The 25,582-nt window shown below is 34.2% G+C and overlaps 1 protein-coding gene across 2 annotated transcripts; it reads left to right on the top strand.

Moving 5' to 3' along the window:
• The first annotated feature begins 7,974 nt into the window (after positions 1-7,974).
• Positions 7,975-24,839, top strand: LOC18435235 (choice-of-anchor C domain protein, putative (Protein of unknown function, DUF642)). 2 transcript variants are annotated; one of them, XM_006845285.4, is made up of 3 exons: positions 7,975-8,244; positions 9,005-9,505; positions 24,041-24,839. In XM_006845285.4, the coding sequence occupies exons 1-3, from the start codon at positions 8,145-8,147 to the stop codon at positions 24,628-24,630; spliced, it is 1,191 nt and encodes a 396-aa protein (XP_006845348.1). In that variant the 5' UTR covers positions 7,975-8,144; the 3' UTR covers positions 24,631-24,839. The 2 variants fall into 2 exon arrangements, with proteins under 2 accessions (XP_006845348.1, XP_088718376.1); XM_088862250.1 differs by lacking the exon at positions 24,041-24,839 and adding an exon at positions 13,779-17,175.
• The last annotated feature ends 743 nt before the right edge of the window (positions 24,840-25,582 follow it).

Genomic DNA, 25,582 nt, shown 5'->3' with positions numbered 1-25,582 from the left:
AGAGGCAACCTCTTGAAAGGTTTTCATCCCCAAAACTTTAATCAAAGCATAATCACTCTGACAAAGCGGGTCACATGTCCCCAAAGGGTTACTAACTGTCAAGGCATTTCAATATCTTGATAGTATGTGACCTACTCTTAATATGTCCCCTCTGTTGTATACACTTCGCTTTGGGTTCATGCCCCAAAAGCCCCTGACTAGGCCCCAGCAAATTACGATTCATGCCCCAAAGAGGCTCCCAAACATCAATCGAATTGAATCTCGATGAAACAGCCTACACTCTCAAGAAGGGCCCCTGACTGTCAAATCAATCAATGTCTACTTGATTGGGTTCACGCCATAAAGGCCCCCACCAGCAAATCTAAATTGACACCTGATGATTGGGTTCATGCTGCAAAGGCCCCCTATCATCAAACATCCTCAAAATCATGACGAATTGGGAAGGGAACCCCTTCAGAAGGTCCCCCCGACTGCTAGACAAATCCGGATTCTGACAAGATGGATCACAAGCCCTTAAGCAAGGCCCCCACCAGTTGGAACTAAAAACACCCACCAGTTGTCCCTCCGTTATTAGGCTAGGCATGATTTACCCTCTTCCAAAGGTTACGTTGATGCTGGTAACTTGGAAACAAAATTGGGAGAAAAGCAATTCCTTTGTGAGGATTTGAAAGATGAACTTGGTCATTTTATTCTGATTGTCACACTTCTCACTCCTATTGAAGAGCAACATTTAGAGAGGCAAGTTGTTGTAGGGTATTTTTGGCACACTTCTTTTCCCATGCGCGTAAAGGACAAGGCGGCTGCAACCTAGGCCTGTAGGTAATAAATATGCCCATGGATTATGGAAGCTTATGCGGAAATAGGCCTAATTTTAAAATGCTATTGAAATGGTGTCATCTAGACCCCAAAAGGTGTGTAAGAGCGGTATTTTATGTCCCGCAGTCCATTCCAAAGTTTCGCCTCAACTAGACAAAGTTGTGAGAGAACAGGATGAAGGTTTAGTTTGGAGTGCGTCACGCTAACATGTACGAGCTACCCCATAACTAGAACCCTATTAGGATGATCTCAAATGGTCACCAGACCACCGCAGACAGCTTCAGAAGGTCTCAAAACCCTTAACTATCAAATTTCAGCTCAAATGTACCTTTCTAAGTCCTATTTTCCTAAAAAAAGGTAGGTTATTCACTATTAATGTGCAGGAAGTAAAACCAGTTACTAAAAATAGTAAAACAGAAAAATTGATGCACTCATCCAAAAATTTGACAGTCTTACAAACCATGTATTCTCATCGACCTCGAGGAGGATTGAGCTCAAATTTTAGTATGTTATTCCCCTCATAGAGAGGAAGATTTTGACATATAGCATGCATCGAACCAATCAGCGAGCCGAGAGATATCCTAGAGAGAAGGCTGCCCAAAAAACACATTATGCAGATTTTGGTGTGCATGACCTCCCTTCACTCTGACAGCTATATCTTAAAGCCCCGAAGTCAGGCTAACCTAAAAATAGAGGTATTTTGATTGTTAAATATAATATATAATACAGGGGAATGATTTCATGCAATGGTTGTATAGTAATATGATGCAATAGCCTTCAAAACTATGTTAGGGCAATTTGTTTAATCCAAATTTTAAAATATACACTCTTTTTATTCTAATGAACAATCACGAAAAAGAAAATTTTCAAAATGCAATCTAGAAAGTATTTTTTTTAGCCCAATTAATATAGGCATTCCATTTTGGTGACATGCTTAGATCTATGCCTCAGAATGATCTTTTTTCTTTACAAATTTTTAGATAATTTTATTATCATTAGATTAATGATATTAAAAAAAAAATTTTGAATTCATAAAGGCCTAGTTCTTGAAATTCATCAAATGGACAGTCTAGATTCATTGTTGGAGGGGACTCATTTTGATCTTATATAAAGTGCAAATTAGATGTTTTTTTCTTTTTTTGGTATATAAGTGGGAATACAAGTCCCTACCCATTTTTAGAAATAGTTAGTGGTTTTTGAATGCATCGGGAATCTTAGACTGATAGCTGAGGCTCGTGTGGTGCTACCACCACGACCTCAGCCCCATTCCTGAATGCTCCCTACGTTAGATATTCCTGAAAAGTTAAATTCAAAATCCATCTCAAAAAGAGATTATAAAGAGAGGGCGCCGATCTACACATGAGTCCGCCTGCTCATAAAAACCACGTCCTTTTCCTAGTATTTGGTTGAATATTCATACTGGCGATTTTATTCAAATGTATGAGTAGGCAGGCAAATTTCAGTAATTTTATGTGAATACTGCACATGTCTCGAACTCGCATGGACTGCTACCTATTACTTGGACTCAACAGCTTGGTTGACTCCAAGTGGACAAGTCCACTGCTACCCAAGCCCGCCACATGTGGGCCTCATAATTAAAATAAAATAGAACATACAATCAACACTTATGTTTTCCACACAGAAAAAGTTTATATAGGGATGCAACCTTATAGTGTAGCACTACGGATGCACCTTAAAAATCCATCGGAAAAGGTGTTTTAATATTGAAAAACCTTTTGATTGGTCATCTCGATATCGAGATGTATGACCATAAAAAATAAAAAGATTTTAAGTCTCAGAAATAGTTCATTTTACAACATATTTTTGAAATTTAAAATTTTATAATTAAATATAAAAATTGATTCTTAGAAAATCCTAAACATTTTACATCAAAATTATATACCATGATAAAATTTGAAGGTGCACCTGACCTTCACAACTATGGATACATCAGTATACCAACTGCACCCTTTCCACACAGCCAACCAAAGTAGTGTTAAAAATGTTTAGAGAAACAAGAAAAAGAAGAGCGGTTCCAAAAATAAGACAAATGAGGACCGATCTGCGCTATTTCCACACTAGGTTTGAATATCACTCTACAAGTAATCGTATTCATCCCCTAGCTTTCACACCTTTTTATAGATCAAATATCTTTAATAATTGAAATGGTATACTATAAAACTACTTACCTTTGTTATAAGGAATTGATAATTACTTTATAGTTTGTCTTTTCTTTTCTTTTTTTTTATTTTTTTTTTATTTTTTGAAAACAGTGCCATCATTTCATTGAGGTAATGAAGAGGAATTACAAAGGAGGAGACAAAGGAAGAAAAGAAAAGAACAAAAACACAAAACACCATTAGGAAGCAGTTGCCATCTTAACCAGCAAATCAATGTCCGAGTTGAAGCCACAATCAACGTGGAAAAATGAGATATCATGGTTACTCAGCAAAATGAGGATCTCATCTATTATAGTGCTAATCCTGCACTGCATGAGATCTGGATGTAATCACCACCTAATAACATTAGCAGCGTCTACTTCAATAATGATTGAAAAGTACTTTTTAGCTTTTAGTTTTCAAATTAGATGGCTTAATGTTTAACAAGAAGTTCAAAACGTTTTAAATTTTGAGTTTAGTAATTGACACTGTTATTATCACTTTATTCAAAATCCAACAATTAAGAATGATTGTGGCCATCTTGCATCAAATGTAAATAGTTTTTTATAATACTTTCCCTTAAAAGTTTGATGGGTCAAATGGGATCAGACAGTCGAGCCCGCTCGTTGATTCTTGGGGTATTCTTTCAAAACAAAAAAAAAAATATTTTAGAAAGGAAAAAGTTTATATATAGCCGAGGCTCTAAACAATCAAATTAGAGTCTACCTCAAAAATTTCACTAGAAGAGGTTGTTTTGATGCCTAAATATCGTCAAATTGATCATCTCGACATTGAGATGTATGGACATGAGAAAAAAATAGATTTCAAGTTTTGAAAATAGTGCATCTTGTAATGCATTTTTGGATTGTCAATTTTTAAGATTTTCATAGATCCGATTGATCTACACTATTTTTGAAGCTTTAAATTTTATAATTAAAGGTGAAAATGTGCTTTAAGGCTATCACAAAGATTTTTAGTATTGAAACCACATTTCTCGATACTATTTGAAGGTCAACTCTACTTTAATTGTTTAGAGCCTCGGCTCTAAACAAACCACACCAACTCCTGAAAAAATTGTCAAAAAACTGAGGGATCTTACACGGCCAGATACCCTACTTATTTGACTAGGGTAGTTTGATAACTGCAAGATTATTTAGGAAATACTAATAAGAGCCGCAATTTCTCGCTGTATGATTTTTCACTTCACAACTGAATAAAGAACACTTTTGCTCAACCAATCAAGAATACATCAAATTCTTTTAACATTCAAAAAAAGAAAAGAAAAAAAAAAAAAAAAGATCTACACAAAGACCATTTATCTTTGGAAAAGTTTATATAGAGCCGAGGCTCTAAACAATCAAATTAGAGCCGACCTCAAAAATTTCACTAGAAAATGTTGTTTTGATACCCAAATATCCTCAAATTGGTCATCTCGACATCAAGATACCTGAACATGAGAAAAAAAAATGGATTTCAAGCTTTGGAAATAGTGCATCTTGTAACACATTTTTGGACCATAAATTTTTAAGATTTTTAAGTTTTCATAGATCTGCTCAATCTACACTATTTTTGAAGCTTTAAATTTTATAATTAAAGATGAAAGTATATTTTAAAGCTATCTCAATGATTTCTAGTATTAAAAATATAGTTCTCGACACTATTTGAAGGTTCGTTTTACTTTGATTGTTTAGAGCCTCGACTCTATACAAACCACATCCTTTATCTTATGTACAAGGAGGTTACAATCATTCTTGTCTTGTTAGATTGTAAAAGGGATAGTTGTAATATAAAGTTCCAAAAAATAATAATCTCGGATTTCGTGACTCACCCCAAGCCATCCAATTTAACATGTAATAGTTGTAACTTCGTTGTACAAAAGGTAAATGTTTGTATAGAGCTGAGGCTCTAAACAATCAAAGTAAAGCTCACCTTCAAATAATGTTAGAGAAATATGGTTTCAATACTGGAAGGGTGCGGTTCGCATAGAGCCTAGGCTCTAAACAATCAAATTAGAGCCCACCTTCAAATATTGTCGAGAAATGTGGTTTCAATACTGGAAATCTTTGATGAGCCTTAAAATATATTTTTATATTTAATTATAAAATTTAAAGCTTAAGAAATAGTGTAGATCGAGCAGATCTATGAAAACTTGAATAGCTTAAAAATTAACGTTCCAAAAATACATTACAAGATGCACTATTTTCAAAAGTTGAAATCTATTTTTTCTCAAGTCCATACATCTTGATGTTGAGATGATCAATTTGAGGATATTTGGGCATCAAAACAACTTCTTTTAATAAATTTTTTGAGGTAGGCTCTAATTTGATTGTTTAGAGCCTAGGCTTTATATAATTTGTTCCATGCTTGGGAGAGCCTTAAAATATATTTTTATATTTAATTATAAAATTTAAAACTTCAAAAATAATGTAGATCTAGCCGATCTATGAAAACTTAAAAATCTTGAAAGTGACGGTCCAAAATACTTTACGAGATGCATTATTTTCAAAACTTGAAATCTATATTTTTTTCTCATGTTTATGCATGTTGATGTCGAGACGATCAATTTGAGCATCAAAACTAAAAATTTTGAGGACCGTTTTTCAAATGTAAATGTTCTCTTTGTATATGATCCCAAAAACCTACATCAAATTCATTTTTGTTTTGAGTATTCAAAAGCAATATTCTTTGTATCGGGAGTGGCAAATGAACACATGGGTCCAAGACGTCAAGTTCATGTCATACCAACCAGTTGTCCGGACACTATTCCTTTTACGCGGAGAGGGAGCAATAGAGGGGAACGTGATGCTCCACTTCACACTTTACAGCGCCAACGGTGTTGCCTGCACTTCAATGTGGTTCGTGCAGCGTAAAGTAGAGCGCGTGGAGTAAGTGAGAGACCCTGTGACCTCTGAGTAGCGCTAAAAATGGCACCGCCTGGACCAGTAAGCCCGGCTCTAAAAATTTTAGGCTTGGGCCATGAAGTGTGGCTCGAGACTCGGCTATTTTTTTTCTTTCATTTTTTTTCATTTTTATGTAACCGGTCTAGCCCTCCTCTTAACAGGGTTAGGGCTAACCCTTTGGGGTACAACAGCAAGGCTAGCCCGACCCATGCCTACTCCGTTGCAACCCTTACTTGCAAGCTCTTAGCCTAACAAATAATTGTTTCGGGACCTGTTTAATGGATGGAACTTTTTAGAAGTGAAAACCGCCGAGTCAAAATTCCAGTCTCCTACGCTCCTAACAAAAAAGCATTTTTGGAATAGGCAGCTTCACTTTTTGTGGAAGCCCCTTCTTTGTTTTTCAAACACGCCAGTTAGGGGTTAATAAAAATGGCAAATTACCCATCAATTAACACCAAATCCAATTGGTAGATATTATAAAAAAGGAAAATAGAGGAGTATTTACTCTAGTAATAAGAGTACGCGAGGCCTCCATATTTTGGAAAGCAGCATCTTCAACCTAACCTTGTCATCAATATAAAAAGACATTCATGATCACTGGATATTATCCAATTTTTCAATATTACTTTCCTCATATTTAAAGCCCAAAACTTTTTTTAAATAATGTATTACTTTTGAGCTGGATCCCAAAATCTCATAACTAAAAGATTTCAAAACCTAAAAGATTTCATGCTCCCTCGGGAGTACACTATACATTTACACCCTCAAGCAAAGCACATATATACTATTTAGATTTCAAATATTGGAAATGTAATCTTTCAAACTATCTCATTAAAACAAAGTCACAAATGAACTTTTTATGTACTGCAAAAGTAAGGGAGAATATATATATATATATATATATATATATATATAACTTATTTTTAAGTTTGATTTTTCCGCATACCCAATGTTTCAAAATCCATCTTGTGTTATATAGATTCTATCCATTATATCTTATAATCAACTAAACCAATTTTACTCATTTTTACCTTATCTTTTTAGTCAAAATAAATTTTAAAAAAAACATACTTTCTAAACTCCCTCTCTCTCCATGTGTTTGTCTCTGCCCTTGAATCTCCTAAATTCCTCTATCTCAAAATTTGGGATAGAGACTAGAAGAGAGAAACCTTGGGGATTTTGGAGGAATAACTTACAAAATAAAGTCCACCAAGATATTTTTTCAAAAGTTAATACCTCAAGATAGACGATAGGTCGGCGAACTTTTGAAGTGCTAGATCTAAGTGTCACAAAAATCAAAATCCATTTTTTCTTTTAAAAATAATCATCTAGTAATCGTTATGTGGCTTCAAATGTGTACATCGTAAAAATCCAAAATAAATTTATTAAACAAGTATGCACATGTACAGTATGATCCCGCAGGAGCATATACTTGACAAATTTAACGCACTGAGCGTGCGGTCCGACCAAAGATAAAGGAAGGAGGGGAAACCCAAAGTGGAGTCGCTGTCCACAGACGGCCTCCAGTGCTCTGAAAAACCGGGGAATATCGGCTGAGCGTTTCTTTTTAATTTCAAAGGCCGAAAGCACCTCTCCTCCTTTGTTTCCTTCTCAAAAAAGACGGGTACCCAACATATTCACCGACCCACTATTTTATCCCTTTTCTATTTCCTTATGGGGTGAGGTTTGTATAAGGCGTCAACCTTATGCTATTGAAGTAAGGTACGTGTTAATACTTTGCCGATAGTGTACTTTGGTGGATAGTGTACTTTGGTGCTACAAGCGGCGCAATGATATAAAAATCTATTGTTGTTTTCGATTATAAAATTTAAAGTTTCAGAAATTATGATTTATAAACACTTGAAAATATTGAAAAATGGATGGTTCATATGATGTGTTAGAAGATTAACTAATAATATAATTATAAATTTTTTTTTATTATTATGTTTATTAATCTTAATATCAAGATGATCGATTTGATAATTTTTCAGCAAAAGAAAAACTGTCTAGATGATCGATTTGATAATTTTAGGTGCACCTTACCAGTACAGTATAAAGTTGAGATGTTATATAAACTTTTTCCTTTCTTTCTTTATTTATCCAAACTCTTTGTTACAGAGTGAGTGAGTGAGTGAGGAGAGAGTGAAGCAGAGTAACGGAGAGGGGCACCGACTCTCGAATCGGGTTTAAGGCAGGTCCATTCGTGGCCTCCTTTCTCTCTCTAATGTCCCTCTAAGATTTAGAGAGAGAGAGAGTTGTTGAGAGAGAGATGGCAGCATCTGTAGCTGGCTTAGATCGAATGGCTCGACTCACGTGCTTCTTCGTCTCTGTGTTTTGCTTTTTCTCTTCCCATGTAGCTGCAGACGACGGTACTGACTACCCTTTCTTTCGAGAAAAATCCTTGCATTTGTTTTAAAGATTAAGCTAGCATTTTTTTTTTTTGTTTCTTTTTCGTTTTTTTTTTGTTCTTTCGTCGTTTTAGTTTTCAAATCTGGTAATGGATTTGGGGCTTTCGCATAAACCTTTTTTTGGTTTTTTTTTTTTTTTTTGTTGTTTTTTTTTGTTTTTCACTTCTTCGGGGTTTGAAATGAATCTGCATTGTTGTAGAAAACGGCTTCTCTCGTGAATGTGATTTGCTTTGTTTTTGTTCTAATTTATTTACTTTGTTGCAATTATTTGATGAAAATATCGAGTGCATTGTATTCAGATATTAGTTGCGAGTTGTGATATTTAAGTCTTATTCATTACATTTTCTGATTTGAAATAGAGTGCGAATGATATTCGTTGTGAAATGTATTTTTCATTACTATTTTCTCTGAAAGCGAGTTTGGTATAGTCTCTCTGTCTTTGTTGTCTAATGTTTTGATCATTGATTTGGTACTCTCGATTTCTGAATCATTCTTTATCGACATAAGTTTGGTTTTCTTTTCTCTCACTGAATATATTTAACTAATTTTGTGGGGAGCTGTTTTCATTTTTCCAAGAATTCACGGGCTTTACATATAGATTTCTATTTTGCTCTCTGTCTAGTAATTTTCCCAATCGACATTTGGTTTCTCCTTTCCATCTCTCAGTTCAATTTCAGTACTCTCTGCAACTTTTATATCTTTTCGCCTTAAATGCTTGCAGGCCTTATCAGTAATGGTGATTTTGAGACTCCTCCACCAAATGGATTCCCAAGTGGGGGCCTTGGAGAACCAGAGACCTCTGAAATTCCAGGTTGGCAGAGCAATGGCACCATTGAACTAGTGAGCTCAGGCCAAAAACAGGGCGGAATGATACTTATAGTTCCACAAGGTTCTCACGCCGCAAGGCTTGGTAACGATGCAGAGATAAATCAGGACATTAAGCTCGAGAAGGGCTCGACTTACTCCGTTACTTTCAGTGCAGCAAGGACTTGTGCCCAGTTAGAGTCGATCAACATTTCAGTGCCCCCTGCTACTCAGAGTGTTGATCTTCAAACACTTTACAGTGTTCAGGGATGGGATTCCTATGCTTGGGCTTTTGTGGCTCAGTCTGAAGACTCTAAGCTGGTGTTCAGGAACCCTGGCATGGAGGATGACCCCACTTGTGGACCCATCATTGATGACATTGCCATTAAGAAGCTTTTCACTCCTGATAAGCCCAAAGGTACGTCTGCTGGAACTTTATCTGTCATTTTAATTTTGGAAAATGGTTAATTAAAGTAAGTAAAACCTCACTTCATAACTCATTCAAAATTACAATTCAAGTATTGGAAGACCTTTAGATCGATCATTTTGACTTGAAAATTATGGTTGTGAAAAAAAAAAAAAAGATTTCTAGCTCTAAAAATAGTGTATATTGTAACAAATTATCTAGACCGTCCATGTCACCCTAAAACTAAGTGTTCACATATCGTAAAGCAATGGAGAATTTAGACTTGCTCTTGGTTTTTCAATTGGAACTAGGTCCCTTGAGTTTTGGTAACATAGATTGTCTTGGGGCTCTATTGGAATTTGAAACTTAGCCAGAAGAAATAGATTATCTTGTATGCTTGAATTTTATGGAAATTATGAAGCATTTTTCTAATTTCTTTTTATATCAAGCATCTGCATAGGCGGCCAAGGCGACGCCTAGGTGCCGCCTTCTGCATTCTTAAACATTGCTAGGCACATGAGCGTTGTCATGAAATAGATTTTTCCTTTTATTATGCCAGCTTAATAGGTGTTCATTGTGCCTTCGATGAACAACCCTAATGTTCTGATCGCGGAACTTTTCCCAGTAGTTTTTCCCACTAAATTAGCTGTTAAGAGTAATTAAATTTGTATGTTGATTAGAAATCCCAAACAATAGGTGTGTCGCTTTGATTTTTCCCCAAAATTATCTGGTTATCTCAGTTTTAGTGGCTATGCAACATGTGTTCTTGATGAGTGATCTTCATTGAATCATCTGACTATTTATTATTTACACTTGATAAAATGAAATTTTTGTGTGTTTTCTGTATAAATAACTGAATTTTACTGAATAAAATGAGTGTACATACATCCATATCATAAAAAAGGAAAAAGAAGAAAAATATACAGTATTGTATGATACCATTTATGGGCTTTGAATGACCTATAACTCAGAGCAACCAGATTTGGTGCTTTTTACTGCTTTGTTCATGAAATTCAGTTGTTCCATACCTACCAGAGTAGGCTTGCTATTCTTCATAAAAATTACCTGTATATTTATTCTTCAGAGTTGTCATACATGTTTTTAATCATAGTAGCTACTGTAATTTATGGGTTTATTGGTCCATCCTACCATATATAACTTCCTCTGGTGACTGGTGGCGGAATGATTTTCGTAAACCATTAATTTTTTCCAACTACTTTTTTTTTTTTTGGAATGTTCACAACAACTTTCATTAAATATAAGGGAGCATGGTTCCATTGTTGCAAATGTTACAAGATGAAGAAATAGAGAGATGCAAGTCTCTTTTACAGCCAACAAAATACTTTTTTTTTTTTTTTACCCCCAACAAAATACTTTTTAAAACACACTATTAATCTCAATATTTTTTATTTTTGGACAAAAGTACCCTTATTTGTTTTAAAATAATTTTTCTCTAAAAACTTCAAATTTGAAATTTTAGAAAGAAAAACTATATCAAAATTTTTGGATAAAGAAACTATCTCAAATTTCAAATTCAAGAGAACGAAACTATCTCAAAAGTTTTGGAGGCAAATTATACAAATTCTCTCACTAAAACTTGAAATTATAGATAATTTCTCTCTAAAAATATTTTCAATATATTATATTTTACATTAATTTTCCATAATTTTCCTAAAGATGTCTCCACTATATTATATTTTACATTAATGTGCTCTTTTATTTTTTGTTATTTTACTGGAAATATTCACTTCGATAATTTCGTAATTGGGGGACATTTGGAACTTGACCGCCAAAGTGAAGGAGCGGAAGGGAGCTACACGCACCTTTTTTACGCCTTGCATTGTGTTAATGCTAGATTATATCTACACTTAATATCTTGAATAAAATATATTTTTAATTAGATATTTAGCTTTTTATTTGAAAATACTCGTCAGGGTGATACCCAAATTTTTAAGGAAAAAATTTATGTATGGTTGCAACCTTAAGATGTAGAATTAAGGTGCACTTCAAAAATCCATCATAGAAGGTTGTTTCGATGTTGGAAAATTATTTGATTGATCATCTTGGTATCGAGATGTATGAATATGAAAAGAAAAAGAATTTTGAATCCTAAAAATAGTATATCTTAAGACAAATTATCTTAGGTGATATGATTTCAAGATTTTCAAGTGTTTATAAATCTACTTCATTTATTCTATTTTTGGAGTTTAAGATTTTATATTTTAATATGAAAATAAATTTTCAAGCCTAAAGATTGCAACCTTATACCAACCGCACGCACTTTTTAATTCAAAAAAATGTATTCACCGTAATGGAATGCAGGAGCACTTGTAAACAATAAAAAAGAAAGACCGAAAAATGTGACGTCATATCACCTCTCCTTATCAATGCTTTCCCAGCCTGCTTTGTTAGAGGTGCACTTGTAGGAGCTCATTGTACGCTTGATCTCCTAGGTAAGAAATATATTTTTTAATCTAAAATTATCGGAGATATTAGCATAAATTCTTTTTTTTTGTTTTTGTTTTTTTTAGTTGAGTAAAACAATCCTAGGTGAATCTTATTTTCTTGGGGGTTGCAAAGCCACCATATTTGTTGTCCAATCTTTTCCCTCCATGGGACCCTCAAACTGCTTTATTCATGCTTGGCTTCCATGATTTATGTATCTTTTCTCTTTTCCTCTATGATCATTTTAGAAAATATATTATTCACACCACTTGTGTATGATTCGTGGTACACAACATGGGTCCATTTTGATGATGGTGGAGAGTAATTGCAGTTTCCCAGTGACATATGTGCCTGGGTATGCTTGATCTCCCACAGTAAAATAGAATTGATGGTGGATGCTTCGTGGTATAGATATCATATGCTACACTAACACCATTGATGTTGTATGAGTTACCTTTCGTTTTTCTCAGGTTTTCTGCCATGAAAACAATTTTCTATTTTTGCCTGGGCTGCAACGATGGTGGCAATTGGCCCAGCCAACCTTGGCCCTACCCGGTCCTTGTTCCCATAGGGTTGGCCCTGGCCTTGATTAGGCTAGGCCGGGCCAAAAACAAATGAAGGAAAAGTAACACAAAAAAAAAAAAGAGCCTCGGATAGGGGCTGCAGGTAGGCACTAGTCCTAGTCTAGCCCTTGGGCTACACAATTTGTGGTACAGGACCTACATTTTAGAGCTAGGCTGGGCCACTGGCCCATTGCCAGCCCACCTGCTATTGTTTTTGTGGTTCTTTTCCATTAGTATCTCATATTCTTTCATATAATTTTGCATGTCTTTCTATTTTATGTTCTTTCAGGGTCACTTTCATGGATTTAATGTCTTTTAATTTTCTTGCTATTATAAAAAATGAAACCATTTACTTTTAATACAAGGTTGTCACAATTACTTACAACCATTTGATGTGAAATTTGATAGCTTGGATGTGTCATAAAGTTCGAGGAAATTCTTTTTAAGTTTGAGCTTGGTCAATGGATTAATTGCAGCCACCCAATTTCACATCCAATGGATAAGATTAATGTGACCACCTTGTATCAAAAGAAAATGGTCTCATTATACTTTCTCTTATTGTAATTCATTTTGTATCATTCACTTCAAGTAAAGCTGGCAGCAGATAAATGATTGATAGCAAAAAAAAAAAAAAAAAAACCAATTGCTCCGTGTATCTAGAGGTCTCACTTTAGCATGCGGGAATCTTCCGGAGTGAGGGAATTGTTTTTTGAAAAGTTAAACATAAATGTCTTATGTTCTACAAGGATGCAACCTTAAACAATCCAATCAAGGTGCACCTTAAAATTTTATCATAACATGTAATTTTGTTATAAAATTTTTTTAATATTATTTTAAAATCTATTTTCATATCTATTTAGAAAATTTTAATTCAAAAAATGGTTAAAATCAAGTAGATCTATAAATATATGAAAATCTTGAAAGTGGACAGTTTAGATAATGTGTTGCAAGATGCACTATTTTTAGGACTCAAACTTTTTGCTTTATATTCATACATCTCAATGTCAAGATGATCGATTAGAAGGTTTTTTCAACATTAAAACAACATTTTCAATAGATTTTTGAGGTGCAACTGTGATTCTACATTTTAAGGTTGCAACCTTATATAAACTTTTCCCGTGTCTTATTCCTACTTTTTTTTCTTTTTCTTCTCTACTGTAAAATATTTCCATGTTTTAAAGTTGTACAGCGACGATACCAAAACTATATTGCTTTTAACTTGACGTCGCATATTAACACTTGAGCATGTATTAACACTGTCCCTACACGCATTGTAGGAAAGACACCTCATTTTTTTTCGCGTTTGAGGTGCAGACATCCCTCACCAGAGTGTCTAGCTTTTATAAGAGTTATCCTATCCAAGGAACCTAAAGGATGACTTTATCAAGAAATGATCCTTACTCCTTAAGAGTACCTGTATTAGATTTTCTATATTTCGAACATGGAGAAATGTGTCTTGTAGGAGTTATATCCTATTCTACGGATTACAAATAGAAACACAAGGAATTTATCTCTAAGGTTCTATTTGGATGTACTCGTTATCGATGATAAATTCACTGTTTAAAAAAAAAAATGCTATTGATAATGAATTGTTTGTTGTTTGACAGTGTTCACCATAAAGTTATTTGAGTTGAACTTATAACAATTTAATATATAATTTTATCTTTCTAAAAATCTGTTTTTACTTCATTCAAAGTACTTGGCTGAAAGTTATTTGTTTTTTTGCTAGAATCAGCTACAAATAGCTGAAAATTGCCCAAAAAGTTAAATGGTTAAATAAACCAAGATACATACCAAACATCTAACAAAACAACATTATTTAAGTATATTTGTTTTAAAAAACATAGTTCATTCCGAATAAAATTAATTGTGATCTAAAAAGCCCTATAACATATTGTTTGTTGATTAAATTTTAATTAGGCGTATTCTGTATAGAATTCAAAACCCAATGTTTAGAAAAACGGATCAGGATTGAGTATAATAGATTAGATGATATTGAGATGGATGCGTGGCAAGACAAGAAGGGACAGAATTCGAAATGAATACATTAGGAAATATTTAAGTGTGGTACCAATAGGCAATAAGATAAGAGATAGTAGATTTTGGTAGGCAGGCCATGTGTGGTGCAGATCCAATATAACACTTGTTAGGAGGTGCGAGTTAGTTCAAGTGGAAAGCTAAAAAAGCATAACAACGAGTTAGTCCAAGTGGAAGGCTCAAAAGAGAAGGGATGGATTTAAAAGGGCATAGTTGAAATTAATGAGAAAACATATAGGGACTTATGGCCTCACTAAGAACTTTAGTAGAAAAAAGTGACGGACCAGGATTTGTATAACCGACTTCAATTAGTTGGGGAAAGGCTTTGACGAGGATGATGATGATGTCAGGATTGACCTTTTAAAATTGAAACAATTAATTAAGTCAAATATGTTTGAATATATTAAACATACTAAATCATTTGAAATTGAAAAATATGTTTTTTTTGCAATAGTTTAAGGCAATTATTAAAATTATAAACAATGAACACCTTTTTAAAGTTTGAAAAGTTGACCCCTAAAAGTTTGAAAGATAAACTTTAAAAATTTTGAAGCCTATTTTTGCGATGTGTTTAAGGTTCGAACTTTGAACTTGATAAAGTTTTAAAGAATTGTAAGAAATAATAGAGCTCAAAATAAAATAAAACACTTAATTATTTATCTTTTGGTTTCATCTAATAGGAGCATATACTTAAGAAAATATGTACATCTTATGAAGTAGTAGAAAATGGTCAAAATGGTGTTTTGTCGGGTGGAAAGACATGAGAAATAGAGTAGAATCAAATAAAAGGGTGAAACGGTGAGAAGAATGATTAAAAAAGGACTAATTTCGATATTCGAGTTTTTCGGTTTTAATTTTAAAATTTTTATTAGGGCTATGGTAGATCAACGAGAGGAATAATTTGGGGATGAATTTGACAGATTTGGCTGAAAAATGAGAGAGAAATAGATGATTTTCAATTTTGGTGACTTTTTACTATTAAATAAATATTTATCAAAATTTACGCATTTATGTTAAATCAAATCAATCATATGTGTTTGTAATAGCACCGTAGATATAGTCAAAATGAGTCTTCCTCCAACAATGAATCTAGACCATCCATTTAATGAATTTTAAGATCTAGATTTTTACGAACTCAAATTCAATTTTTTCTTAACATTGTTCATCTAATGATACTAAAATCATAAACAAAATTAAAATTGGAAAAGTAATAAAACAAAAATCTTTTGAGGCTTAGGTCTTAAGTATCCACCAAAAGGATGGCCCATGCTAATCGGGTTTAAAAAAAAAACACTTTTTATGATATATTTTCAATTTTTTTTTTTTGTTATTGTTCATTTGATTGAAAATAATGTTAAGTTGAAAAAATTATAGTTTTTAAAAATTGTTTCATTATATTACTATAAAATTGTTACATGAAATTACGTAATAAATAAGGATTGTATGCTATGAGACCATTTATTTTTAGTACAAGGAGGTTACAATCACTTTTAGCCATTGAATGTGAATTCAATAGATAAAAATGTATCACAATATTCGTTAAATTTTGTTTTGGACTTTGTGCCTAAACAATGACACATCTTCAACCACTTGATTTTAAATCTAATGGTCAATAATGATTGTGACATCATAGTATCAAAAGTAAATGGTCGCATTATATATATTTCCTAATAACGGATGGCACCGAGATTTTTTATAGGCACAAGCCTCTCAAGTGATTCAGTCTTATGGTTCTTCATTATCCGCATATGGCCTTTTTTTCTTAGGTGCTCATTTTGTTTGGGCCTTCAGTTTAATGTTTCTATTAAGCGGCCGCGTTTATTGGCAAGAACTTATTGAATCCATCGTTTGAGCTCATAACAAATTAAAAGTTGCTCTTGCTACTCAGCTTAGAGTGTTGAGCATTGTCCAAAGATGTGTTGTAGGAGTAACCCATTACCTTCTGGGTAGAATGTACATACATACCATTGTTACATAGAAGCCAGAATCACTCTTTGCAATTAGATATCAAATTGGATGGATTGGGGTGTGTCATAAAGTACGAAAAATTGTTTTTGAATTTTGATTCTAGTGAATGAAACACTTACAACCTGATTTAAGATGTAAATGACGAGTGATAATAAAGAGTCTCTTTGTGTACATTTACTCTATATACAATCTTTATAAAAAATTGCATGTTTGCACATGTCAAGCCTTGTCTACATACTTGACCAACACTCACCCCAGCTTCTACGTTTTTTTTTAGAGAGTGTTCCATTGCTCGGGCCCGCCATCGTGGCAAGCGTGAGTATCCCTACGGTGTTCAACTTGGAGATCTTAAAAAAATATTTCAAAAAAACAAAGAAAAAATTTAGGAATATTTTGAAAGTTTTTTTGGCCATATGAATATTGTTTTTTTAAATTTCCCTCCTTTTGGATTATTTCTAAAATATCCCCCACTCTTAAATTGATTTATTTGTCAAAATCTATTTTTCACTACTTTTTTAACGTCATTTAGTTGTGTTTTGTTCAATTTTGGAAAAAACAGCCAACCGGAATCAGCCGGTTAGAAAGGAACTGGGACCCTCCTAGTTTCATGTAGCCTCGATTTTAGGGTACTAGTTATAATTTACCTCACCCCCCTCTAAAAAAAATAAATTTTCAGACCAAAACTGGTAAAAAAGTATAAGAACTGGCCAATTTTTTAACTAACCGGCTGGTCTTCTTCTAACCGGACCAGTTTAAAAAAAAATGTTGTAATAATGTAAATAAAGGCCGTAATGAAATAATATCCTGTTATTTGCAGCATGGACCTGTTAGTTGCAATAGAACCCATGTTTTTTATTTGATTTCGATTTTTCCAAAATTTTTCAGACTTTTTAAGGATTTTTCAATCAATTATTGAGTGCAATAATTGATTTTCTAGTATTAAACGATTGATTTGCAATTGGAAACCCACCGAAAATCAAATTTTTTTGTTGCTTTTTTGTGTTTTTCACCTTTTCGAAACAATCCGTTAAACTACAGATTGTGACATCGTTTTTGGGTTTTTCTCGGTCACAATCTGGGTCTTTTGTACATCAAGAGTTAGTTGGAAGTTGAAGCCCTAATTTCATCGAAAATCCGAGATTTGGTGCAGTATTGCATGAGAGAGATTGTTAGGGAGTCCACTACTAGGTTCGCCACGATATTTCTTACTATACAATTAATGTTGGACAACAAGCCAAGATTGAAGTCAATGATATGCTCTGATGAAACGAGGCCACAAATATGTAGTTTAGTTGATTTTTTTGAAACCGTGAAGGACAAAAAGTCGGTAAAAAAAGTTTGATTTTCGATGTGTATTTTGTTACAAATCGATTGTTTTATAGTAGAAATCAATTATTTCAATCAATAATTGACTTGAAAAACCTGAAAACAGCTGAAAAATCGAATCATAGTGAAACAAATAAAAACTCACAGGTTTTGCTATAAATAACAGCCACTGCTACAAATAACTGAGAATTGTTTCACAACGGTTGTTATTTGTGTTATTACCTATTTTTTAAAAAAATTGGTATGGTTAGCAGAAAATAGGCTGGTAAGTAAAAAAACGTTCATGTACTTTCCGACCAGTTTTGGTTAAGAAATTTTTTTGGGGGGTAAGTCGTAGTACTAGTACCCGAAAACTGGGGCTAATTGGATTCAGGAAAGTCCCGGTTCCATTCTAACGGGCCGTTTTTTCCTATACATACCCAGCCCAAGTAATTGCTTTGAACACTGGTTTTAATAACTGATCCATGAAAATTTATCATCTACCTATTGGTAAATCAATTTTACAAAATAAGGTAAAGAATAACAAAAGTAACCCGAATTATTATTTGGAGGTCTCATTCATGCCCTGTTGATGGATAAAACTTTACAAAATCATTAAAAGGGTCAAATAATCTCTAATAGCGTTTGAGGGCATTTTTTTTTATTTACGTTAGATACCTCTTCAAAAAAATAAAAATACCTAATTTTCCCTTGTTCGGCATTTGGAATATGAGATAATCATAAGCACGTATGTAATTTAACCCTAAAGAGGCTTAAACGAAATGATAAAAATGCCCTTAGTTGTTCCACATTACAAATAAAAATTATACCTAAATTTCCCTTGTTTAGCATTTGGAACGTGGGACAATCATGGGCATTGATATAATTTAACCCCTAAGAGGCTTCAACTAAATGATAAACAAGGCCTTAGTTGTTCCGCATTGTAAATAAGATTTGTAATGTGGAACTAGGGTTATTTTTATCATTTTGAACTTAAATGCTTTGCATGTATCAAGTTACAAATTACTAATACGAAACAACTTAAGATATTTTCATTATTTAAATGAGGCCTCTTAGAGATTAAATTACTAAAATAGCCATCGTTATTTTGTATTCCAAATGTGGGACAAGGGCGATTTGAGGATTTTTATTTTTCTCTTTTTTGAAGTATCAAGTGAAATGAAAAAAAGAAAAAGTACGCCTTCAACTGTTAACTGGGGCACTTTGAGATCTTTAATGATTTTTCGAAGGGTTTCAGCCCTTTTAGTAATATTTTCCCCTATTTCATGCATTGATCCCATTGTACAGAATTGTTTACAATTTGATCCAGGCCATTAGTACCCAAAGATGTGTGGTTTACATTTATCACCCAAGTTTCGGCATAGTGTTTTGCACTTAGAGGTATGGAATGGTTCGTATCAACCCTTCGTTGTTATCTATGTTGGGGATTGTCTTCCCGTACCGCTTGGGCTACTATTCTGCCACATGCGGACTATATATAGTCCCGTGTATACAACATACATTTGTTTTTGAGGTGTGGTTTGTATAAATTTCAATCTTGATTGTAGAAATAAGGTTACCTTATTCTACACGGTCTGTTTTGCGTGGTGTAGATTAGACATATTTTTTTGACATTGTGTCAATATATGACACGTTTTTTAAAATAGTTTCTAATATACAATATTCTAGTAAAATAGACTGTATAGACTACTGCAACGTTATTTCTATAAACAAAGTGGACTTTGTAGATTACTGCAACGTTATTTCTTTGAAAAAAGTTGCAACCTTATATAGACTTTTTCCTTATTTTTACTATAGGTGGGAAGTTTTTCGAAAATTTGGAGCCGCTTTAAAACCGGTGAGGAGCGGTCTTGGTCCCCAATTTGGGAGCCGCTTTGGAACCAGTCTTGGTCACTCGGACTGATTCACCCTAAAAAAATGAGATTTAAAATGTAAAAACTTCATTTTTTGAGTGAATTTAGATTCAAATTAACACAAATAGATTCCAAGCCCAAACATGTAAAATCCTTTTTTCTTTACTAAATTCATTTAGTCTGCCAATCCGGCTCGGAACTGGTGAGCGACCTATTAAACCCACCTATCTGATTTTCAAAACACTGATAGATGGCATGTTTTACTTGAATGGAGTTGGCGGTTTTGCTTTGGAATTTTATTAACCATTCCCATGTGCTTCTCTTTAATCGTCCATCACTGATTTTTTATTATTGATTTTTCTATAACTTGCAAATATTATAAGAAATTTGTTTATTTGTGAGGTAGAATGCTTATATCTATTCGTATCACTTGCAGAGAATAACAACAGGAGTACAAGTTTTGGAATTTTCCTTGTTCTTTTTGTTGTTTTTCTAATATCCGTCTTTCAAAAAGAGTAAGTTTAAATTTTTAGGGCACCATTTGGTTTTAGGCCAAATTGGCATTTGACTGTTTGGCCTCCGTTTGCAATTGGACCTAAAGAGTTGTCTGATTTTCAAATATATATTGTTTGCTAGCAATGATAGGGCGCTCACACTAATGTAATTGTGGCAGCCACCACCAACAACATGACCACGACATGCCTCCACTACCTAGTCAACACCGATTCCCCCACCCCATCACTTGCTCCACGACCAACACTACCACCACCCTACTCCACTACCACCACCACCACATAGGGGTAGTAATGGGCCAAGTGGCCCAGCTTAACCTGATCAGCATGGCCCTAAAATTCCAGGGTCTACTACACCACATAATGTGGCCAGACGGTCGGCCCGGGCCATGACATATCCCGGTTTGGCCCGATCCAGTCTTATTTTCTTAGCATTTTTTATTTTTATTTTTTAGGTGATTTTATTTGACTTGGCCTGGGCCTCATAGGCTAGGGCTGCGCCTATACCTACACCTACACCTACACCTACACCAACCCCATGGGCATTGGGGCCAAACTGGCCGGGCCATTGCCAGCCCTACCACCACACAAGGGTCCAACCCCACCTGACTTACCATCATCACATTGCTTCTGTCACCGCTACCGCCTGCACTATGGCTCCTAGCACTACAACATACAACACACTAACAAATCACAATTCAAATTGGTCCAATCAAGCACCCCTAAATATTCGATAGATCACTATTTTACAAGGATCACAATTTTTTTGGGTAATGTAGTGGAAATGAGGAGCCCCTACCTGTTTTTTTAATTGTTAGTGGTTTTTTAATGCCTTGGATGAGATTGGAAGCCTAGACTTTAATAGGGGCTACCAACACGACTCCAACCCCATTTTCAAATTTATTGAAATTTAACTTCAACTAAGGGAAAATGACTGATATCCCCTCATTGTAATTTTTATTCCTACTAGATGTCTAGGTTCACCAAAATCCCTTGTACCCCCCAAGTTTAAAACTTTGAAACTTTGAGACGGTTAGCCCCCATTATATTCCCTTTGTTCGTTTCACAAGTTTAGTCTTTTTATTTTAAAAAATGCCCAGCACATCCATTAATCAGCTCCCTTCCCTTTCTCTTACGTTGTCCAAAACCAGTCTTACCCAGTGGATCCTACTCTACAAATTTAGACGTGAAAAAAAACAAATTTTTCTTTTATATTATGGCCTATTTTACAATTGCATGAATATTTTTTGAACTTGCAAAATAATAAATCAAGATCCTTATTAATTGTTAATGGATATCTATTATTATTTGTTCATTTATTAAAAAATTTATCAAAATATCTATAAGAGATGAACTATTTAATAATTAATATATTATTGTTGTTGTTCTTCTTGTTGTCGTTATTATTAAAATTTGTATATGAAGTAAAAAATATATATATTATGGAAACTTTTTATATATGGATGCAACCTTATAATGTAGAACTATAGATGCACCTCAAAAATCCATCAAAAATGGAAAAACCCTTTGATTGATCATCTCGACATCGAGATGTATGACCATGAAAAATAAGAAGATTTTAAGTCTCAAAAATTTACAACATATTATCTACACCGTCCATTTTCAAGATTTTCATATGTTTATAGATCTACTGGATTTTAATAATTTTTGAAATTTAAAATTTTATAATTAGATATAAAAATAGATTTTGAAATATTCCTAAGAAAATTTTACATCAAAATTATATATTATGATAAAATTTGAAGGTGCACCTTATCTCTACCGGATGCATCTGAATGCCAACTGCACCCATATATTATTGATGACTAATGGATGCACTTGTCATTTAGTAAAACAAAAGGATGATTTTTGAAAAGAACAACAAAATGTAATTCGGGAACTAATCGTCTTAAAGTTTGTACAAGGAGATTTTAGGGGGTATAAGTCATTTTTTCTATTTTTAAATAGTGACCAAAATATATATATTTTCTTTTCAAACAGAGAATGGATGGCCGCTCACTTGCTGGTCTCTGAGAGAACAAATTTTCCAAAGCAAAAAAAGAAAAGAATAAAGAAAATGGTTATGACCTCTTAAACCATTTATATGATCGTCTTTGTTTTTTTTTTAGGGTAGTTCAGGGGTAGGATTCGCATTCCCTTGTCAAAATAAAAATAGTAGGTTATGCACGTGATTCCTGTCATACATCCGTCAGTCCCATACTGGAATCCAGCATGAGGTTTGTTTTTTCCCTCGGTAAATTGGGGATTAATCCTTGCACATGAATGCTGCATCCTTGCTGAACAATGAGGAACCATCAAAATTATGGTTATTGTATAAAGACGTGACATTCTGATTGGGGCAATTTTAGCCCTCCATTCAGAATGGACGATTGGATAAGGGGAAATATATAAGTTTTATGCTATAGGGAAAGCATAAAAAACTTGCTCTATATATATATATATATATATATATATATATATATATATATATATATAGGAAAAGTTTATATAAGATTGCAACCTTAAAATGTAGAATTACAGATGCACCTAAAAAATCTATCAGAAAGGTTGTTTTAATATTGAAAAACCCTCTATTTGATCATCTCGACATCGAGATGTATGAATATAAAAAAAAAAGTTTTTGAGTCTCATTAATAGTGCATCTTGCAACACATTATCTAGGTCGTCCATATTCAAAATTCTCATATGTTTATAGATCTCCTTGATTTTAACTATTTTTGGAGTTTAAAAATTTCTAATTAGATTATATGAAAATAGATTTTAAGATAATCCTAAAAATGTTTTACAACAAAATTACATGTTATGATCAAATTTGGAGGTGCGCCTTAATTGGATTGTTTAAAGTTGCAACCTTATTGAAACCACACCCTCTATATATATATATATATATATATATATATATATATATATATATATATATATATATATATATATATATATGAAAAAGCTGGGATTAGCCCACTAGCTCATATAAACATATGAGCTAGTGGGCTTAAAGTTGTGATTGAATCCAAGCTTTTTTCATATATATATATATATATATATATATATATATATATATATATATATATATATATATATATATATATATATATATATATAAATGTAAAGAATGCGGTTCAAATGCGAGTAGCTGCGAGGTCTATTACTAACATGTTCAAATTGATGTCCTTTTAATATACGATCTGAATAATATATATAGCTTCCTTTTTTTTCTTTTTCTTTTCTTAGATCTTCAATCCAAGCTGATATGGATCGGCGATCCAACAAGGGATCGGTGGATGGACAATCCACCTCACGAATCCAGGTTTTGAAAGGCTAGTTCTAACTCTTGGTAGTGTAAAAATTGATAGAAAGGAGTAGGAGCCTTTTGGGACAGTATGGTGTATGTGTAGGAAAAACCAGAGCCTAATTGCTCATCGCCGTCCAATCAACGTGAGGATTTCATGATTGGGTCATCTTATGCTTTTTTTTTGTTTTTTTGTTTTTTTTTATTTTTTATTTTAAGGTTAGATAAGTGTATGGTAGAAATGAAACTCTAAATGTCATGTTGTGGCACTCACCACGCTGACAACTTATACCTTAAGTCGATTCCTGTCATCTTATACGATTGAATATTTTTGGATGGTGATGACCCTATAAAGTCTCTCATTTGTCCACGGGCCAATGGTATACTTCAATTGAGCGTTTCCATATTCACATTGTCTCACCATTTTATAGCTAACAATGCTAACTGTATTTGCCAATGTCTCACCATTTTATACAAAATTTTGCTAATTATATTACAATTTTACTCTCTGGCTCAAATTTCCTCTTTCACAGACAATGTGGTTGTGAATGGCGATTTTGAGGAGGGCCCCTGGATGTTCCGTAACGAGTCCCTAGGTGTGCTTCTTCCGACCAACCTCGATGAGGAGAGCTCCCCACTCCCCGGTTGGATCATCGAATCAAATCGCGCTGTTCGATACATAGACTCCACCCACTTTGCAGTCCCTCAAGGCAAACGAGCCATTGAACTCCTCTCAGGCAAAGAAGGCATCATCTCTCAAATGGTTGAGACAACCCCTGAAAGGTCATACATGCTCGCCTTCTCAATGGGCCAAGCCAACGATTCATGCCTGAAGCCCCTTGCAGTCATGGCTTTCGCTGCAGACCAAGCTCGAGGTATACATTACACGCCTACCGGAAACATGACACACATGGATGCTAACTTGACCTTCACTGCAAAGGCTGAGCGTACGCGTGTTGCTTTCTATAGTGTGTATTATAACACGAGGTCGGATGACCTTAGCTCACTATGTGGGCCTGTAGTGGACGATGTGCGCGTGTGGTCGACCTCTGGTGCGGGCTACAGGTTGGCAGGTGCATCTGCTGTTATGTGGATGATTTGGGTTGTTTTGATGGGGTTGTAGGGTGTGGAGGTAAAAGGTGGGAAGTTGTTTCCTTGACCTGCTGCTTCGTCAGAGGCAAGCCTGTGTGGTATGGAGGTTTTGTCTGCAAGGTAAGTTTTTTCCCTTGTTTGTTTACTAGTTTTGTACCAAAGAGGTCCCCCTTATGCATATGAAGGTAGGTGTACGGAAGGTTCACTCTTATTAAGGAAAAAATTGCAAGTTCCAGTCCATTTCTTACATGTAGAGGTTCGAGTCTTGAGAGCGGTCATTTTATGCATAAGCCAAAAGTTAAGACTATTTCCAACCCCCCCTCCCGGGACCTTGTTTAGGCAGGACCAGTACCGGGTTATGGCCCTTCTTTACACAGAAGAGAAAGTCGTGTTAGACCAAAAAAAGGCTAAAAAAAAAAAGTGAAATGGGCTGGATTGAATTTGGCCTAGCGCAGCCCTTGTGTCCAAGTTCGTGGCCAGGCCTTCGTTTTTTAGGGTTGGGCCTGGCTGCCCGGCTTGTTGCCAGCCCTAATCATATCCCCATATGATCATGAATATGAAAAGAAAATGGAATTTAAATCTAAAAAATACTTTATGTGAATGGAATAAAAAACAATGAGCATAAAACAAAGTTTAAAGTATCTAATTTTAAAATATGAAATTTGTTTTTGGGTTTTAGATTCATGACGGCGGTGGTTGAGATTGTTGACCTATTAAACTCTTGATCGAAAATCCAATTATAAAAATATAGTTAAATTTTGAAGCACTTGAATATTAAACGAGGAGTTAAAATTTGGGCCGATTTTTGGTGCGTTAGGATGCACATGTTGCTGTGCTGTCCACGCAATGTGCATTGTCAATGTAAATGGATGTGATTTGCATCCAAAGAGCAAGATAGGGAGACTCTTCATTCTTTGCTGGAAAACTGGAAGAAGATCATTCTTGGCCAGAAAAGCATTCTGTTTTGGCATAATAGTAGTGTA

Source organism: Amborella trichopoda, chromosome 3 (genome assembly GCF_054954075.1).
Source record: "Amborella trichopoda isolate Santa Cruz 75 chromosome 3, AtrichopodaSantaCruz75HAP2 v2.0, whole genome shotgun sequence".
In the NCBI taxonomy this organism is placed as follows: Eukaryota; Viridiplantae; Streptophyta; class Magnoliopsida; order Amborellales; family Amborellaceae; genus Amborella; species Amborella trichopoda.
The sequence above is the reverse complement of the archived record's forward strand: the minus strand, read 5'-3'. Positions and strand labels throughout refer to the sequence as shown.

Bases quoted from the DNA above. Each gene is read 5' to 3' on its own strand.
- LOC18435235 (XM_006845285.4), top strand. From the start codon at position 8,145: ATGGCAGCATCTGTAGCTGGCTTAGATCGAATGGCTCGACTCACGTGC. The intron at 8,245-9,004 runs GTACTGACTACC...AAATGCTTGCAG, and splicing joins CCATGTAGCTGCAGACGACG to GCCTTATCAGTAATGGTGAT. The intron at 9,506-24,040 runs GTACGTCTGCTG...CCTCTTTCACAG, and splicing joins CACTCCTGATAAGCCCAAAG to ACAATGTGGTTGTGAATGGC.